Genomic DNA, 14,921 nt, shown 5'->3' on the forward strand with positions numbered 1-14,921 from the left:
ACAGCCATAAGCAAACAAACTTATTAAAAAAGAGAGACGGGAATACAAAGACGTTGATTAAGATACACAGGAATTCCACGTGCCGCGGGGCGGCTGGGCCCGTGAGCCATGGCTGCTGAGCCTGCGCGTCCGGAGCCTGTGCTCCGCCAAGGGAGAGGCCACAACAGCGAGAGGCCCGCGTACAGCAAAAAAAAAAAAAACATACATCAGGATCTTCTCAGTTGCCTTAGAAAAGGCAACTTTACGTTAACTCCAGGCAGCTGTCTGGTAAACTGGTCATGTGATGCTCAAAGCTATGCTTATATACCTTTTGGAATATAGCTATAATTGAACTTATCCGTGGACGTGTCATATAACACTCCAAAATCCAGCTGTGTTTGCACTCTTGGAACTGAAGGTGACCTTCAGCAGTCATCTTGTCAGTCCTGTGTACCAGTCTGGGTTCTATCAGGAAAATAGAAACTACTCCATGTACCCTGAGTATGAAATAATTCAAAACCAGCATGGATGTTTGCCACGGAAAGGGAAGCAGAGAGAAGATGAAGAAGGAAGCCTTGGTCAAAGATCTTTCTTGGCCAAAGAAGGAAACCTAGAGCCCAAAGCAGTCGGTATGAGAGACATTCTGGAAGCTACTGCAAAGGTGATGAATCCCCAGGAAGTTCTTTCCAACCATCGTAGCCCACGAGGCCAAAGTTGGGTGGTTCTAAAGAGCTTTCCTGGTTGCTGCTGTGAATATCACATTGGGCATGTGTGAGATTCCGTGAGTCTGCTTGTAACTGCCAGGAACTTTCAGGCAGACGTGTGGAGGACCCTAGCACACTGTGCTTCCCAACCGACAGTGACCTCTCTCTACCTCGGAAATCCCAGCTTTGTGAACGTCTCTTCGAGCTGAGAGGAGAAGCCAGGACTGAAGCACAGATGGGCACGTTCAGACTTGGAGGCTGCAACTCCACCGGCAGCTTTGCTTGGTTTGGCCTCTTTGGGCAAGCTTGGATCCATGTGGCAATCTAGGTGTTTATTTAGCTATTTTTTCCCTGTTCTCCGCCTCCCATGGCTGGCTTTCCTTTAGCATAACAGTGAGTAATCTGTAGACAAAGGATTTGTCTCCATTGGATGTAGTCAGGGGACTTTGAAAGTCCTTAAGCACCATTTAAGGGGCCTCTGGTTCGACGGAGAACATTCTTCACCTAGGTAGAGAGAAGTCACTTGATTTCATTAAAGTTGAGGTGCTCGTGCTAGTATACTTTCATTCTCCAAAAATTAATCAAGCAAGTGTTACAGGGTGACTTTCATTTTAAACTTAAAATAGGGTAATTTTTATGTTTGGAAATTAATGTAAAAATAAGATACCCTTCCCCAATATTTCTACCATGCAATTTCTACCATGTAATTATTTGTATTACATACCCTCCCAAATATATAATGTTGTTCTTATTCTTTTATAACCTACTTTTTCCTCATTTCAATCAAGGTCCTGGGGGAAGCTGGTGGTGTTCTCAAGTGGGGTAATTGAGAAGAGTTTAATGAAGAGGCTCTTTATAAAGGTGTAGATAGGGCTAGAAGGAATCAGAAGGGATGGTGTGGTACCCCACGGGCAAAAGAGAAGAGCAAGGAGGAAGCAAAGTTGATCATTTTTCTTCATTTCCATTACCTAATTTTCTTTGGGCAACAGATTTCTTTGGAGCCCTTAGCAGGGGCCCAAAAAACGTATGGGCGTAATTGACGAGATGACACACAAACACTTGCAATTGGTAGGTCTCCAAATTCCAAGGGATTTAGAGAGGATATTGGTCAGCTTCATTGTATTTTGGGGATTTGATACCTCTATACCAGCTATTTCCTCCTAACTAAGGAAGGGAGTTATACCAATGACATTTATTTTTCTATAATCAGTACCAAGCTTTAGTAATCAATTCAAGAAGCAAATGCTTGACGTATTATTGCAAAGACTAGGAACAGAATGTTATACATAATACTTGTTATGGCACAAAAATACCACTGTGATTGTCACTTCCTAAAACAATCAGCAGTTTGACCCTTTACAAAATTCCTAAGATGTAGAGTGAATTTGGCCCTATACGTTGTGTAATACTATTATATTAATTTCAAAAGACTTTATCTAACTGACCAATTGGTAGGAATCATCAAGTGATACTGGATAAGTCACATATCCCTTCTTAAACCACTTTCTTCTCTTTGTGCCGGTAATACCACACTGTCTGGATTACTACTACTTTCCCCACCCTCTCTCTCTCTGGCTGCCCTTTCATCTCCTACATGAAATATTGGATGCTGCAGTATCCTGGGCCTTCTGATCATCTCTAGCTGCATTTTTTTTCCCTAGATGATCTCATCCAGATCTGTTTTAAGAAATCCTTCAGCTCCTGACTCCAAATGTACATCTCTAGCCCTGACTTCCCCTCAGTTCCAGGCTCATAGATCCATGGTCCTGCTTGCCACCTCCTGTTGATCAATAACAGGTATCTCAAAATTAGCATATCCTAAACAGAACCACAACTCACAAAGCTATAGAAGTCATCTTTAACACCACCCCTTTTAACATTCCTCATACTCAGCCCAACAGCAAGTACTGTTTGATCTGCCTCAAAAATGGATCTTTTTTTTTTTTTGAATTTTTATTGGAGTAGAGTTGATTTACAATGTTGTGTTAGTTTCAGGTGTACAGCAAGGTGAATCAGTTATACGTGTACATATGTCCACTCTTTTTTAGATTCTTCTCCCGTATAGGCCATTACAGAGCACCAAAATGGATCTTGAATGTGTCTACTTTTCTCTATTCTCACCGCCCAAACCTTCCAGCCGCCCTCTTCTCTGACCTGTGGGAGCATCACACTGGTGACCTTATTGTTCTCTCCCCAGAATAGAGTGATGTTTTCTTAAAGCCTAAATCATATAATGTCGTTCCCCTCCTTAAACCCCTTCAGTAGCTTCTTTATTTTAGAATAAAATCCAAATTCCTTACCTTCACCTACAAGACCCTGCATGATCTGGCCCTCCTTGCCTCTCCACGTTATTTCAAACAGATCACAGCCTCTCTCCTTTCCCTCTAAATTCACTGTCATTTCTGGCCCTACAATATGTCAAGCTCTTCCCCATCTTCACACCTTTGCATTAATTCTTGCCTCTGCCTGGAAAACTCTAGTCATAGCATGACTGGCTTCTCCAAACTTCAGGTCCCAACTCAGAAGTCACTTTCTAGAGGCTTTGTCTGACCTAACGCAGCCCACCCCCATTTCCAGTGACCTTACCACACCTGAAACAATCATCATTTATTATCATTTCTCTCTCTCTCCCACTAGGATCTAAGTTCCTGGAGAACAGCTTCTTAGATTTCTTTCTGTCACCAGCCACTGGAATATTCCTTGCTAAATAGCTACCTGGTTTAATGAATAAAGGAATACCATCAGCAAAAAAGGCTTGGAATGAATCAGAAAGTGTTTTCATCTATCATGAATTCATTTCCAGATGGATATTTGGACTCTCAGATACTGTAATTTTGGTTTGAGTCATTAATTCCCTTAAGTGGAAGATAATTTTTAATAGTATAGCTTCATTGTTTGAAAAATGGGCAGAAAGCATTCCTAGGGTGAGGATTTGTTCATTCATACTGTTAAGTTGTCATATGCTTTGAATAAAAAACACCAAGCAGAATTCTTTTTTGTGAGCCTTGGGGTTTGGGTGGGGGGCAGGGCAAGATTTAAACTCTCCCCCTTTGGCTCATCTTACATCTCAGGTGTTTGGATCAGTGGCTCAAGCAGATCAGGGAGCCTGAAATTTGTGAACTGTCTCCTTAGAATAAACACCGACGACGCATCAGGATCATGTACTTTAAAGTCTCCTAATTCTGTCTCTGCTTCTCAGCCCCCCTCACATCCCTCTCTCACCTTCTGTTCCATCTCTTTGCTGCTGCAGCTCCTAGGGCTCAGTACTGCCCATTGCAGCGGGGAGCACAGGCAGGCTGTCTGAGATGCCCGGGAGCTCCAGTGGGAATGGCTAGGTTGCTGTGTCAGGACTGCCGGCCACCTGGCCAGAGCCTCTGGGACCCGTAGGCCACTGGGCTCATGAAGCGCACAGGAGGCGTGGGCTCCTTCTGCTGTCACTAATCTTTCCCAGCAGACTGTGGCCATGTGCCACCATGCTCTGTCCTCCACTTGCCACGCTGAAAGTGACCATTCCCGACACACAGGATACTCCTCACTCCGGAAGTTGCCAGGTACCTTGTTTCAACTGAGAAACCTAGAGAAAGACTTGGGTGCGGGTGGGTGGCTGGCTGGATCAGGATATTAATCCCATCATAATAGCTGATGAATCATCCTCTAAATGTGTAAATGATTGCTTTCTAGAACAGGGCTTGAGGGCAGAAATCCTACTAGACTTGTAAACAAAGCTACATCAATTCCGTCGTCAGTTCAAGGAAGGTGTCATGACTACTATGTTGATTGGTCAGGGTAGGCTTACGGTTGAAACAACCCATTCCCAAACGTCAGTGGCTTAACGCCTTAAAGGATTTCTCATGTCACAATCCAATCAGGTCAGCGGGGGTGGTGAAGGGGTGTCTCTGCCCCACACAATCCTTCAAGGATCCAGGCTCCTTCCTCCTGGTACAGAGGTTCTTAACCTGGAGTCCACAGGTCCCGGAAAGGGGGTGGACAGAATTCAGGGAGTCTGTGAACTTGGATGGCAGAAGAAGTATATCTTTATTGTCATGAATCTTTTAACTATAATTTAGCATTTCCTGCAATTATGATCAAAGACATCAAACCACAATAAAGTTAATGCCACCTGTGACTTTAGTACCAATAGAAATCATGGATATTTTCATATCACCTTACCATTTTAGCAGATATCATGAAATATCATTTATGCTTAACACTACTTTGAAATTATGGTAGTTACCAGACTCACTTAAAGCTCTTGTTATTTAATGGGTGAAAGAGTACATATATTACCATTTCACAAAATTTTTAAATATTTTCATAGCTGTTTCAGTACTCTTGCAGTTTTTCATAATCCTATGTATTTTATTTTAAACATTAAAAAACATTATTCAAGAAGGGGTCCATGGAATTTAACAGACTGCCAGAAGAGTTCATGGCAAACAAAGGATTAAAAATCCCTGATCTAAACAACAAGGTCTGACTATATAGCACAGGGAACTGTATTCAATATCCTATGATAAACCATAATGGAAAAGAATATTTAAAAAAAGAATGTGTGTGTGTGTGTGTGTGTGTGTGTGTGTGTATGCATGTATAACTGAATCACTTTGTTATACAGCAGAAATAAACACAACGGTGTAAATCAACTACACTTCGATTTTTTAAATATTGAAAATTTTAAAATCTCTGATCTAGTGGTTCTACTGTCCCCTAAGTCCTTGGGTATCCCCTACCTCTAGTCAGCAGAGCGGGCTTGGGTGACATTGAGAAGCAGTTTAGGGACAAGGCTTAGAAGGAATGTGTGTCACTTCTGCCCATGTTCCCCTGGCGCTGACCCCACCTAACTGCAAGGGAGGCTGGGAAGTGAAGTCTAGTCTGTTCCCAGGCGAAAACGGGATGGGGCTTGGTGAGTACATGGAAGTGATTGTCACCGTGCCCATGGAAACAATTAGCAAAGAGACAGCAGTCCAACGACAAGCACCCTCCCTGGAGAAAACTCACTCCCTGTCAAATTCACTCCGGGAAGTATAATCATAATAAGACCATAATAGCTGCCATTGGTTGAATAATTACTCTCGTCAGTATTGCGCTAAATGATTCACTTTCATGACCTCATTTAATCCTCATAATAACCTTATGAGACAGGTACTATTGTTCCTACTTGATAAATAAGGAAACCAGGACTTGAGAAAGGCAGTCCAGAATCGGTGCTCTCAATCCCTGTGCTGGACTGTTTTGGAAAACTTCTGAGATCCTTGTAAGAGAAGATGGAACTGTATCCTGGTGGAGAGAGTGGTTCCTGGAACCAGACTCCCAAACTTCATATCCCAGCTTTGCTGGAAGCTGGCTCATAGACAGGGCAAGTTTTCCTGAAGCTTTCCATGAATCTGTAAAATGGTGATAATAATAGCATCCATCTTTTAGGATTAAATGAGATAAATTCTTAGACTAGCACCTGGCACATGGTAAGTGCTCAGTGAATGTTAGACACTGTCATTAATGCCTAAATGACACTGTCACCACCTTAATGAAAGTGAACTAAATGTTCCAGCAGGGCTCAGTATTCATGAAGGATGCAAGAAAATCTCTGAGGTCACCAAGATTCTCACCAGCCAGGGGGTTTCCTAGAATGGTGTGCTGAGTTATAGTCAAGAGAATGGGGTGCTGCTACTTTTCTAATGAAGGAAAAAATTTAAATTGTTGGGTTAGTTTTCATTTTAATGTAACTTTCTCTCCCATTTATAGAACTCCATGAAGGTGATGTTCAAATGCCTCTGGAAAAACTGTGGGAAGGTTCTGAGCACTGCAGTGGGTATCCAGAAGCACATCCGGACCATTCATCTTGGGTAAGGCAGCCCTCCCTTCAGAGCTTGGCGTATCTCCATCAGTTCGATCCAGGGTCACTTGCACTCAGAATTACACACCACACTGTGCCCTAAAAATTCTGAACACAGGACTAGGGACTAAGCCAGCTTGATCTTCCTAATCACCATGGAGATGCCCACTGCAGATAATATAGGCCAGTATGGCAAGTGGAAAGAAGGTGACTTAAATTTGTAAAGCCTCCCTAATATACTCACTAAGTCAGGGGTCCCCAATCCCAGGACCGAGGATCGGTACCTGTCCGTGGCCTGTTAGGAACCGGGCCGCACAGCAGGAGGTGAGCGGTGGGCAAGTGAGCGAAGCTTCACCTGCATTTACAGCCACTCCCCATGGCTCGCATTACCGCCTGGACCATCCTCCTCCACCACCCGCTCTCTGGAAAAATTGTCTTCCAGAAACTTTGGTCCCTGGTGCCAAAAAGGGTGGGGACCGCTGCACTAAGTGATATTAAACAAGTCACTGCTTGGAGCCTCAGGTCCTTCTGAAAATGAGGCTAATAATGTCAGCCCTGCAGGGACATGTGTGAGGGTCAAAACTAAAATGTATGTCGGAATAACTTGTAAAAGATGGACCACTAGGGTAGGGTAGGGTAGGGTAAGGGGTCCTTGAACCCCTTGAAATTGTCTGTAAAATTAGATGTGCACTTTTTTCCCAATGGAGTGTATTCGTGACTTTGAGCCTCAAAGGCAGATATAACCTGAAAAGGGTTTAAGAACCACAGTGACAATCAGTGCTGCTGTTCCTATTCTTATGATGCCTGATGACCTGCTCTATCATTTTCTGTTGCCCAAATAAGTCCTTTATTTGTACAACTGACACTTCCTTGTGTTATATAGAAACCATTCTAAGGAAAGATGAAGCTAAGTGTCTAGCAACAGGGATTAGGGGGCCACTCCAGAGGGGCAATGGTAGTTCAGTTGCCTTGTGTTTTAGTCTCTGGGTTTTTCTTGTCCAGGGATCTGGGACTGAGGAGAGACCCTGAGAAGCTGTAAGTCATAACCAGCGTGCATAAGGCAAATCCAAATACATGACCAGCCCCCAAAATGCTTGGACACAGAGGAGCCCTTTCAAAAAGATGAGTGTTGAGAAATAAACACTACAGTCACTTTGCCCAGCAAGGGATAAATTTAGGGAATACATCATCCATAAAAAAAAGTGGTAGAAAAAGAAAACAAGAACTGGTTCTAAGGTGATTTTGCTGATTGGTGTGGATCGGCCCCTTCAGTGACTAAAGAGAAGCAGAGATCTATCTCCCTAACCTGTAGGCTTGGGATGCTGGAGACACAGCCAGACCCTTCCAGGGCACAGCACGTGGAAAGTCACCAAGCGCCGTGGGTGTGGCCCAGCAAAGCAGGGCGTCTGCTCCGCTAGCCTGAGGGTCCACTTCATCCTCCAGGAAACACCACACTGAAACACTGCGGGGCAGAATGCCCTCCTGTTACTAAAGTTCTTCGGAGAAGGAGATCCTGCAGCTTCTCCTCTCAAACCTCACTGTCAGCACAGCTCACAGAGTAAATAGCTCAGAGTTCTTTAAAGGTTTAGGAAGGGCTTCTGGAAGCTGTAATCAGGACCTGGGGTATTTGTTTTAAACTCCCTCTGCCCAACGATTCGAATCCTATTCAGCACTACACAGAAACACATGCCACATATATGTATTTATAGACTATAAACGGCATCACAGGATTTTCCTTTGAGCTTCCGGGGTGCTCTCATGGTGGGTGAAATTCAACGTGCAGCTGCTGTATTCACTTCCCTGGGATTCCCTTTTTACTCTGTGTGCCTCACATTGCCTTGGTGACTTAGGATTCACATCCCTGCCAGCCATCGCACAGGAATGGGCCTGGGTTAGCAGTACTCCAAGGCTGCTCTGTCTATATATGAAGCTCTCGTGGACCTGGGTAGGGTTCGGAAGGGGACCGCCTTTGCCGTAACCCACGTCCTCCATGATGTGACTGTAGGAGGATAGGGCATTTTTAATGCGTGTTGGCTGTGGGACCTAGGGGAAGAAGGGGACATTCCAGAACCCCCAAATATGTGTCTTGCATCTGATGTAGCTGCAGTGCACACCATGCCAGTATAAAAAGTACACTGTTTTTCTCACTCCATTATTATACACCAGGGGCTGATCCTGATTTATCCCCGTGTAGGACACACAATTTCCCCCAGGCCTGTGTGTCTATTAGTGGCACTCAGGCAGCTAGTAGCAACTCGGCCTGCCCTTTACTGGAGAGGAAGTGGGGACAGGAATAGAACAGGCGCACATTCTTCAGCCCACTCTCTGGGGTCTTCCGTGCTCTGCTTGTAGGAAAACCAAACCCAGCCGGACCTGGTACAGTGCAGACACCTCCCTAGACGCCTCAGCCTGAGACCTCAGGGGAAATGGAACGAGGCTGGGAGAAGCCCCCGATGTGGCTAAACAGAAAGGCCGAGGAGAAGGGGAGACTTGTGTTTTAAGTTCTATATAGGGATTGTAAGTGGGGAAAGTTTATTCCGAGTCAGTGTCCTGCGCCTGCTGGATGTGGTCATGAAATTTGGGGATGCCCCAGGGAAGGGAGATGTGCAGAGGCTATCCCATAAAACCAAGTGGCCAGTTGTGCACCATTTCCCTAGAAATTCATAAATCCAATAAATGTTATTTACTCGACAGTTATTTTATGCAAAGCCTTCTGTGGAAAAGTACAATTTTCCATGTCTCAGGGAGAAAACCTGCAGAAGTACTAGAAGATATTTTTCCTGGTGATAGTAAACATTGAGGCTTTTTTTTATATATATATAAATTTATTTTTTAATTTTTGGCTGCCTTGGGTCTTCGTTGCTGCCTGTGGGCTTTTCTCTAGTTGCAGCGAGCAGGGGCTACTCTTCATTGCGGTGCGCAGGCTTCTCATTGCAGTGGCTTCTCTTGTTGCAGAGCACGGGCTCTAGGCGCACGGGCTCCAGTAGTTGTAGCATGCAGGCTCAGTAGTTGTGGCTTGCAGGCTCTAGAGCGCAGGCTCCAGTAGTTGTGGCTCACGGGCTTAGTTGCTCCACGGCATGTGGGATCTTCCCGGACCAGGGACTGAACCTGCGTCCCCTGCATTGGCAGGCGGATTCTTAACCACTGCGCCACCAGGGAAGTCACAACATTGAGGCCTTTTTAACATCAGCCTTATTTTTATTTAATACGCACTCAGTGCTTATTATGTGTGCGGTACACTTCTAAGCACGTATGCAGTAGGCCTCCATACCTGCAGCTGCAGAACCCACAGATATGGTGGGCCAGCTGTGCTATATCATTTTATATAAAGGCGCAGGCTGCCAAAATCACACACACAGCTAGAAGCTGTCAGGATTTGAACCCAGGAAATCCGACTCCAGATTTCATGCTGGGAATCACTGTGCTATAACATCAGCTTCCTTTGTTCATTCATTCAACATTTAATAGGCACCTACTGTAGGCCAGATGCTCTGATATGTGTGGTGTGACACAAAGATGAACAAGACATAGCCCTAGAGAATCAGTCTTAGGGAGGCGACAGGGGTTTAAAACAAATTACAGAAATGTACCAAGTCATTACATAAAGTGAATTAAATAAACTGAACGCACCTCACGGGGAGCTCAGAGGATCTAACAGTTCGGAATTAAGTCCTAACACCTAACGTGCAAAATACTTCCCCGATTTGAGAGCTCAGGTCACTTCCACCTCCCGCCTCTCGCCCAGTCACTGTCAACTGCTCCACAGTCGGCTCGCTGGCCTCCCACCCCTCTTGCCCTCCTCTCCTCTATTCTCTCTCCAGACAATTGCCAGAGTGATCTTTTTAAAAAGTAGCTTACGAGGGCTTCCCTGGTGGCGCAGTGGTTGAGAGTCCGCCTGCCGATGCAGGGGACACGGGCTCGTGCCCCGGTCCGGGAAGATCCCACATGCCGCGCAGCGGCTGGGCCCGTGAGCCATGGCCGCTGAGCCTGCGCATCCAGAGCCTGTGCTCCGCAACGGGAGAGCCCACAACAGTGAGAGGCCCGCGTACTGCAAAAAAAAAAAAAAAAAAAAAAAAGTAACTTATGAGTCTATTTCTGTTTCGTAAATAAGTTCATTGGTATCATTTTTTTAGATTCCATATACTAGTGGTAGCATATGATATTTGTCTTTGTCTTACTTCACTTAATATGAAAATCTCTAGGTCCATCCATGTTGCTACAAATGGCATTAGATGGCATTAGAAAACAAACTTATGGTTACCAAAGGGCATAGCATGAGAGGGGGTGAACTGGGGAGAGATAAATTAGGAGCTTGGGATTAACAAATACACAGTACTGTATATAAAACAGATAAACAACAAGGACTTACTGTATAGCACAGGGAACTATACTCAATATCTTGTAATAACCTATAATGGAAAAGAGTCTGAAAAATATATGCTTTATATATATATATATATATATATATATATATATGCTTTATATACATATATATATATGTATATGTATATATAAATATGCTTTTTATATATATATAATATATTAAATATATATATATAGTCAGTTTGCTGTACACCTGAAACTAACACAACATTGTAAATTAACTATACTTCAATTTTTAAAAATAAAAAATAAATAACAAGTAACTCAGAGTCCTCAAAATCTGCAGAAGCTTCCATCACATTCAGGACAAAATCCCAAATCTTTCCCCAGGGCTACAGAGCCCTGTGCGATCTTGCCTCTGCCTTCCTTGCCACTCTGCTCTCATTACCCTCTGCCTGGTGCCCCGAGCACCAGCCACCTGCCTCTCTGCCCTTCTTGGAAAGTGCCAAGACGGCTCACCCCAGGACTCTGTGCATTCTTCCCACATGGTTCCCACATGGGTTTCTCCCTCACCTCATATAGACGTCTGCTCAAATACTACCTCCTCGGAGAGTCTTCCTCTGAACACACTATTTAAAATGATGCCCCCGTCATTTACGCTGATTAAGGACACTCTTAATGCTGCTTAACTTTTCTTTCTGGGATTTATCACTACCTGATGTATTAAATGTCTATTTCCTTATGGGTTTACTTTTTTTATGAGTTATAGTCGATGTACAATATTATATAAGTTATAGATGTACATTCTGGTGATTCACAATTTTTTAAGGTTATACTCCACTTATAGTTGTTACAAAATATTGGCTATATTCCCTGTATTGTACAGTAATATATCCTTGTAGCTTATTTTATACATATGGCCCTCCTCCCTCCCCTCTCCCCACTGATAACTACTGGTTTGTCCTCTATATCTGTGAGGCTGCTTCTTTTTTGTTATATTCAGTAGTTTGTTGTATGTTTTAGATTCCATATATAAGTAACATCATACAGTATTTGTCTTTCTCAATCTGACTTATTTCACTTAGCATAATACCCTCCAAGTCCATTCATGTTGTTACAAATGGCAAAAACTTCATTCTTTTTTAATGCCTGAGTAGTATTCCATTGTGTGTGTCTCTGTGTGTGTGTGTGTGTGTGTGTGTGTGTGTGTGTGTGTGTGTGTGTATCTCACATCTTCTATATCCTTCCTCTGTTGATGGACACTTAGGTTGCTTCCATATCTTGGCAATTGTACATAATGCTGCTATGAACATTGGGGTGCATGTATCTTTTTGAATTACTGTTTTGTTTTGTGTTTTTTAGATATATACCCAGGAGTGGAATTGCTGGGTCATATGGTAGTTCTATTTTTAGTTTTTTGAGAAACCTCCATACTATTTTCCACAGTGACTACACCAATTTACATTCCCACCAACAGTGTATAAGTGTTCCCTTTTCTCCATATTCTCGCCAACATTTGTTATTTTTGTTCTTTTTGATGATAGTCATTCTGACAGGTTTAAGGTGATACCTCATTGTGGTTTTGATTTGCATCTCCCTGATGATTAGTGATGTTGAGCATCTTTTCATGTGCCTGTTGGCCATCTTCATGTCCTCTTTGGAAAAATGTCTATTCAGATCTTCTGCCCATTTTTTAATAAGGTTTTTTTTTTTAATGTTGAGTTAATGAGCTATTTATATATTTTGGATAGTAACCGCTTATCGGTCATATCACTTGCAAATATTTTCTCCCATTCAATAGGTTGTCTTTTTGTTTTGCCAGTGGTTTCCATTGCTATGCAAAAGTTTTCAAGTTTAATTAGGTCCCATTTCTTTATTTTTTACTTATATTTCCTTTGCTTGGAGACAGATCCAAAAAAATATTGCTACAATTTATGTCAAAGAGTGTTCTGCCTATGTTTTCCTCTAGCAGTTTTATGGTGTCATGTCTTACATTTAGGTCTTTAATCCATTTTTAGTTTATTTTGTGTATGGTATTAGGGAGTGTTCTTATTTCATTCTTTTACATGTTGCTGTCCAGTTTTCCCAGCACCACTTATGGAAGAGACTGCCTTTTCTCCATTGTATATTCTTGCCTCCTTTATCGCAGGTTAATTGACCACAAGTGCGTGAGTCTATTTCTGGGCTCTCTGTTCTTTTCCATTGATCTGTGTGTCTGTTTTTGTGCCAGTGCCATACTATTTTGATTACTATAGCTTTATACTGAAGTCAGGGAGCATGATTCTTCCAGCTCTGTTCTTTCTGAAGATTGTTTTAGCTATTTGGAGTCTTTTGTGTTTTCATACAAATTTTAAAATTATCTGTTCTAGTTCAGTGAAAACTGCCATTGGTATTTTCATAGGGATTACATTGAATCTGTAGATGGCCTTGGGGAGTGTGGTCATTTTAACAATATTAATTCTTCCAATCCAAGAACACGGTACATTTTTCCATCTGTTTGTGTTGTCTTCAATTTCTTTCATCCGTGTCATACAGCTTTCTGAGTACAGGTCTTTTACCTCCTTAGGTAGGATTATTCCTACGTATTTTATTCTTTTTGATGTGTTCCATTATGGGTTTCTTGTCTGCCTCTCCCCCTAGGCTGTATGTTCCATCAGGGCAGAGTCTATTTATGTTTTGTTCACTGTAATAGTGGGACTCTAAAAGAAGAGCCAGGACATAGTAGACTCTCAATGAATTGTTGTTGAACAATTGATTGGTTGGTTGGTTAATTGAATAAATTGCTTTAGGAAGTCAAGGAAGGCTTCCCTGGAAGTGGACAGTTGAGTGTTGCAGGATAGGTAAGAGTTTGCCAGGCAGACAGAACAGAAGAAAAGCATTCCAGACAGAAGGAACAGCATGTGATGTGCCAGATTTCAAGGCAAGAAAACGGCTTGGCTGAGTAGGATTGTTTTGCTCTCTTTTGCATTAGGCGTGTTGGGGAGTCTGACTACAGTGATGGAGAAGAAGACTTTTACTACACTGAGATCAAGCTCAACACAGACTCGGTGGCAGACGGACTGAGCAGCCTGGCCCCGGTTTCGCCCTCCCAGTCCCTGGCTTCGCCTCCTACTTTCCCCATCCCAGATTCCAGCAGAACAGAAACTCCTTGTGCCAAAACTGAGACAAAATTGATGACACCCTTGAGCCGCTCTGCTCCCACCACCCTCTACCTCGTGCACACCGACCACGCTTACCAGGTGACTGGCAAGGGACCGTGAGAGTAATCACTTTACTCCTGACCAAAAGCAGTAGCATTCTGACTCTTTTTCTCCTTTTAAAGACAGAACTCGCACAGATGAAACCCTGTAGGTCCTTGGACTTTGCAGTACTGATCGAAGATCCGATCCCTGAGACACTGTTATGAGAATTAAAATCCTTAATACTGTAAAACTCTCAGAAGGGTGCCTGGCACATGATATAAGTACCTGTTAAATAAAAAATAAAATAAGTGAAAAGATGAGCATGGAAAAGTGCTGACACAATGCCACTTTCATCCTGCATCCTAGTCTGGGACTTAGTGCACTCCCTTCTGAATTGGTAACTCACTCTCTCAGACTGGAGCTGTGGTTGTCAGTGTTCCCCAAATCAACAGTGTCAGCATCACCTGGAAACTTGTTAGAAATGTACATTTCTTGGGTTTGCCCCAGACCTGTGGGACCAGAAGGAGGGGTGGGGCCGAGCAGTCTGTGTTTAACAGACCTTATAGGGGATTCTGCTTCACTCCAAAGTCTCATAAGACCTTAGAGACAGATCCTGCAAATACAGGACATGGCTAAAGCTCCTTTTCCCCCAGCAATTATGAACTCTTTTAAGTGTTGATTTAGTAAAGTTTCAATACACTCAAATTTTTAAAAAAATTTTCCCATAATTATCAACCACCTTATGTAACTTTTTTTTTTTTTTTTTTTTTTTTTTTTTTCTTGCGTTATGCGGGCCTCTCACTGTTGTGGCCTCTCCCATTTGCGGAGCACAGGCTCCGGACCGGACGGCTCAGCGGCCATGGCTCACGGGCCCAGCCGCTCCACGGCATGTGGGATCTT

At 43.2% G+C, this 14,921-nt stretch overlaps 1 protein-coding gene across 1 annotated transcript in view; it reads left to right on the plus strand.

Moving 5' to 3' along the window:
- The window catches only part of ZNF704 (zinc finger protein 704), a 169,610-nt gene that overhangs the window by 142,884 nt on the left and 11,805 nt on the right, over positions 1-14,921 (plus strand). Inside the window, exons 4-5 of the mRNA XM_007467364.1 lie at positions 6,426-6,526; positions 13,811-14,078. Of these exons, the coding sequence (XP_007467426.1) occupies positions 6,426-6,526; positions 13,811-14,078 (369 nt within the window). The remainder of the gene's footprint in view (positions 1-6,425; positions 6,527-13,810; positions 14,079-14,921) is intronic.

The sequence above is a fragment of the Lipotes vexillifer genome, unplaced genomic scaffold, assembly GCF_000442215.2.
Source record: "Lipotes vexillifer unplaced genomic scaffold, Lipotes_vexillifer_v1.1 scaffold1969, whole genome shotgun sequence".
In the NCBI taxonomy this organism is placed as follows: Eukaryota; Metazoa; Chordata; class Mammalia; order Artiodactyla; family Lipotidae; genus Lipotes; species Lipotes vexillifer.